General features: G+C 46.7%; 1 protein-coding gene across 1 annotated transcript; it reads right to left on the reverse strand.

Annotated features, from left to right (window-relative positions):
- Window positions 1–1254: 1254 nt before the first annotated feature.
- LOC112120837 (butyrophilin subfamily 3 member A2-like) lies at window positions 1255–4446 on the reverse strand (the record flags this gene model as incomplete). The annotated part of the gene is made up of 3 exons (XM_026661506.1): window positions 1255–1356; window positions 2620–2895; window positions 4099–4446. Coding segments are annotated over 3 exons (726 nt in total), but the record flags the coding sequence as incomplete, so codon positions are not given.
- Between the last annotated feature and the right edge of the window lie 808 nt (window positions 4447–5254).

The following is a 5254-nucleotide window of genomic DNA, read 5'->3' on the forward strand; positions in this document are numbered from 1 at the left end:
CGGGCAGCCTCCAGACCCTGCGCCCCCGGCTGGGCGCTTCCCCTCCCGGGCTCCAGCTGTGCTGGGCAAGCGCCGGCCGGGGGCGCAGGGTCTGGGGGCTGCCCGGCAAACCGTGAAGCCGGTAGCGCTGGGGCAGCCCTTTTCGCGTGGCTGGGAGGGAGGAGGAGGAGTTAGGGTGGGGACTTTGGGGAAGGGGCGGGGAATGGGTGGAGTTGGGGCGGGGCCGGGGGTGGGGAAAGGGGCGGGGCCAGGGCCCGTGGAGTGTCCTCTTTTTTTATTTTTTAAATATGGTAACCCTACCGCAGGGGGACGCGCTGGGGTTGGAGGCCGGGACCGCTCCAGGCAGGGATGGGGCGGGCGGGGGGGGCAGGCAGGGCCAGGGGAGAGACCCAGCTCCAAATATTGCTGGAGCAGGGCCCCCGGCCCTGAATATTGCTGGAGCTCGGGCACCACAAAAGAATATAAACTGCCGCCTATGTAGACTCATAGATTATAAAGACTACTGTGATCATCTAATCTGACCTCCTGTATAACAAAGGCCTTGGAAGATCCTTAAAAAATTCCTATTTGAACTAGAACACATCTTTTAGAAAAAAAACCACCCAATCTTGATTTACAGTTTCTAGTGATGAAGAATCCACCGTAACCCTTGGTAAATTGTTCTAGTGCTTAATTACCCTCACTGTTAAAAAATGCATGCTGTATTTCCAGTCTGATTTGTGTAGCCCGAACATCCAGTTGATCAATTTTGTTATACCTTTCTCTGCTAGACTGAAGCCTCTTATCAAATATTTGTTCCCTACATATGTTATAAAATGTGAGATCATGTCACCCCTTAACCTTTTCTTTGGTAAACTAAACAGATTGAGCTCCTGGAGTCTATTAATCTATGGAATGTTTTCTAATTCTCTAATTACTCTTGTCTCCAGTTTACCAACATCCTTCTTGAATTGAGGGCACCAGAACTGGACATCGAATTCCAGCAGCACTCTCACCAGTGCCAAATTTATGGGTATAATAACGTCCCTACTCCTATTCAAAATACCAGAACAGACCATTTTTAAAATTTCTTCTTCTGGAATTAGATGTTAATCAGAGATGAACAAACATAAAAAAAAATCCTGACGTCTTTTTGAGCACCAATAAACATTGTAGTTCAATTTAGTTTGATGTTTGGGTTTCAATTGATAATAATTTTATGATTATTATTTCCCCCTTGTGGATGGACTTTAAACATGCAGATAATGCACTTACCTTTATATCCCCAAAATGCACAGGCACCGATCGCAAGAAGGTTTAAAGTAAATAACACCCAGAATGCAGCAAGCCACAGAGAAACATGAGGGAAAATATCACCTTTGAAAACAATATATAAAAACGTCACCCCAGAAACATGCCATGTCTTCTCCATACTTAGGAATAATTAGTCAGGCTCCATAGATGTGTGAAGCTCAGGAGTTGACTGGTTTTGCAGTATCAGAGTATCAGCAGGTGTAAATTGCCATTGATTTACATCAGCTGATAATCTAGCCCTTGAGCAGGAGAGCTGCAGATTGGATATCCCAGAGTCACTCCTGCTCTTATACTTCCTGTTTTCTGTAGACCAAATTCTGACACCCTTACAGTGAATTGTATCTTACTCTTTCAAACCAATGGGATTAACTTCAGATCCATGTACTATTCAGTGTCAGTGAGGGCATCGTGATCTGGTCCTGGGTCCTTAGCAATTTTGGGCAATGATAAAGACACTGGACCAGATTCCCAGCTGATGTAAATCGGTCCCGCTCTATTGGAGTCAATGGGCTAGATCCTTAGCTAGTGTAATGAGCACAACTTTATTGCAGTCAGTAGGGCTAATGTGGTTCATAAGCCTTGTTTCGGCCTTCTGCATTGGGGGAACTGTACATCAATATAGTGATTCTTAACATATTTGACTGGCTGTTATCTCACACGAGTTTGGAGTCTGAAGCTGTCCAGTCTCCATTGCTGGTTAGTGCACACACAAGTGAATGGGAGTCAGATTTAGAGAGAGATGCCTTGTGAGAATAAAAATTAGAAGTGGGTCTCCTACTGCTGCTAAACAACTAGTTAATTTATCCAAGTTCTAATAAGCCACCAGAACAGTGAGACAGGTGGTGAGCTGAGACAACTGATTATTAGTAATAATCATCTCTAGCTCTTACACAGTGTATTTTATCAGTGGATCTCAAAGGAGAGCAACATCATTGTCTGAGGCACCAGGAGGGAAAGCGACTTGCCCAAGGTCACCCAGCAGGCCAGTGGCAGAGCTGGGAACAGAACCCACATCTCCAGTGCTTTGTCCACTAAGTCACAGTGCAAGCAAAATCTTTTCTTATTGCCTTTTCCACCCAGCTCACCCTTTTGCATGTTTCTTCTGGTTCTAATCCTAACCTGTGAGCTCTCTGAGGCAGTGACGGTCCAGTTAATTATTTTTACAGCACCTAACACAATGGGGCCCTTCCAACAGTATTAGGGCAGCATCCTTTTGAGTTATGTGGGAAACTGTGTTCTGCCACATTCTTATCTCGATAATATAGCACTAGAGCCTGATGGACAGAGAAGCGGCTCCAAGGTTAAAGCATGATGCAGAGGACTCACCTGAGAGGAGAATGACAGATTTCTGCTCTGTTTTCAGCAGGCTGTTCTGGATAACGCAGCTGATTTCTCCAGTTTCCTCTCCTAGGATTGTGACGCGGCTGAGAACACTGAAGAGAAGTTCATGATCCTGCTCCATTTTGGTCACAGGCTGCAGATCCTGCCTATTGTTTGTAACCCAGAGGAGTTCAGGTTTGGGGAACCAACCTGTTGACCTGCAGGCTAGGTCAATCCCCTGTCCCTGGGGACCCAGCACATCAATGGACACGGAGGAAACAGCTAAAACAAGAAGAGAGAGATTCGGAAGGGACTATCTTCAGGGAAACAGCATTGTCCCATTGTTATGGTTATATTTTTAACTCAGGACACAGTCCCAATTTCTGTGTTTTTCCTACTGGAGTTCAAAGAAATGTTTCACTTACTTCTCCTGGGGATTGCAGATCATGGTGCATCTCCACAATAAATGGCAAGCTGTACGGCTGCCTGGCCTCCCAAATGCCCCATGCCAATGACAATACTCAGGCCAGGTCTACACTCAAAAGTTAGGTCGACCCAGCTACATTGTTCGGGGGAGTGAAAAATCCACACCCTTGAGGGATGCTGTGAAGCTGACCTAACCCCAGCATAGACAGCACTAGGTTGATGCAACAATTCTTCTGTCAACCTCACTATCGCCTCTTGGGGAGATGGATTCACTACAGTGATGGGAGAACCCCTCTTGTTGTTGTAGTGTGAATCTACACTGAAGTGCAAAGAAGCCCTTGGACAGGGATTTCAGGGGGCTGGGCCTGTTTCTCAGCTTCCTAGTCCCTGCACTTGGGACAAGGATGGAAGAGAGAAAGGGCTTTAAGCCACCTTCACTCTCTCTGTATTCTGGGGCCAGGTAAGGCCTGCCCAGCCCCCTGATGTAAGTTAGAGCAGTTGGTCCCCATGGGCCCTGATAAGCAGAGGATATTCATGGTGCATTGTGCTCTGCCCAGCTGCCTAACACATCCCAATCTGCCCTTCTGTTGGAGGCTGGATGCTGAGTGGGAGAAAAACCATTAAGCCAGCCAGAGACCTGCTCAGGGCCTATTCTCAGGGGGCCATTTCTGCCAGTGCAGCATAAGGAGTCCTTGGTGTGACTGAAAATCAGGCCCAGCATTTCATACTCTGTGCATTTAGGGCTCAGTTGCTCCGTACAGGCACAGTTTCGAGTAAGAGGCCGGAGGGGAGTTGTCCTACCCCAGAGCTCCTAGGTGTACACAGGCTGCTACATGCAGCTTGCTGCCCCTTGGCAGCTCCACTGACTGGTTCATGTGGGGCTGAGCTCGGTCTGCCTCCTGCTCAGCACTCTCAGGGCACCATGAGGGACCGGGACTGAAGATCTGCCTGGCCTTTATACAGGTTACAGAGAGGGACAAGGCTTGTTGCACCCACTCTGCACTGCCCATCTGCATCATGGACAGGCAAAATCTGAACCAGCCCAATGAAATCACCAACCTGCAATTTGAAGCTCAGTTGCAGCATCAGCGCTCCACTCGTTAGACTTCACAATGCAGCTGTACGTTCCCCTATCAGCTGGTTGGACGTTCTTCAGCTTTAAAGACACATTCCCAGAGGTGAATCCATCCTTCAACAGCGTGGTCCGGCCCTGGTATTTCTGCCCTGGCACATCCTGGCCCGTCTGGGCTCTGTATTCATAGACAGTCTCTATATGTGTCTGAATAATTCTCTTCCATTGCACTTCCATATTGGCTGGTTGCGTCCCAGTGGAGATCTGGCACGGTAAGACTACATCCTGGCCGACGATCCCCGTGACAGCTGGGGACGAGATGACTTCAAAACTCTCTGTAAGAAGCAAACCTAAATGAGGGAGTGTCCACGCTGCAATTGGAGGTGTGATTGCAGCTCAGTAGATATGTCAGTGCTTGCTTGAATCTAGCTAGCCTGGCTAAAAAGAGCAATGAACACATGGGGCATGGGCTTTAGCTGTATAAGCCCTCCTGGAACTCTGGGTACATACTCACATTCCTAACTCACACAGGGGTTCATGCTGCTGTGTCTTCCGTGGTATTTTTAACCAGATTAGCTAGATTCAAGCTAGCACAGGTGTTCCTACCTTAGCTGCAATCAGTCCTCCGGCTACAGTGTAATCGTACCCTGGGTTTGTCCAGAATAAAACTGATGGTGTCTGTAATAGCCATGAATTCCAAGTGGTGAGACAGGAATCTATCTTCATAAATTAAAGAGTAATAAGGATCTAAGATTATTCTTATTATTAAAAACCTTTGCTTCTCAGATGATATTGATCTCATAGCATTGACAAAGGAGGATTTATAGAGAATTACTGACAAGGTAGACCAGGAAAGTAGAAACTTTGGACAAGGCATCAACACAGTGAAGACAAAAAATATAGCAATTGGAAGAAGACAAGAAGAAAAGGTAAAGATTAAAGTCAGAGACAAAGAAGTAGAAGAAGTGGAAAAACAGTGTATCTTTATGAGAAGTATCAAAGAATGGGAATTGTGAAAATGACATAACAAGAAGAATCAGATGAGCTGCTACTGCATTCAGAAACCTCAGTATGTATGAGACAAGTGCCTTGCTGCTGTGGAAGCAGAAACAGAACTGTCAGAAAAGAACTGCAATGCATGAC

The sequence above is a fragment of the Terrapene carolina genome, unplaced genomic scaffold (genome assembly GCF_002925995.2).
Source record: "Terrapene carolina triunguis isolate 2854851 unplaced genomic scaffold, T_m_triunguis-2.0 Scaffold8008, whole genome shotgun sequence".
In the NCBI taxonomy this organism is placed as follows: domain Eukaryota; kingdom Metazoa; phylum Chordata; order Testudines; family Emydidae; genus Terrapene; species Terrapene triunguis.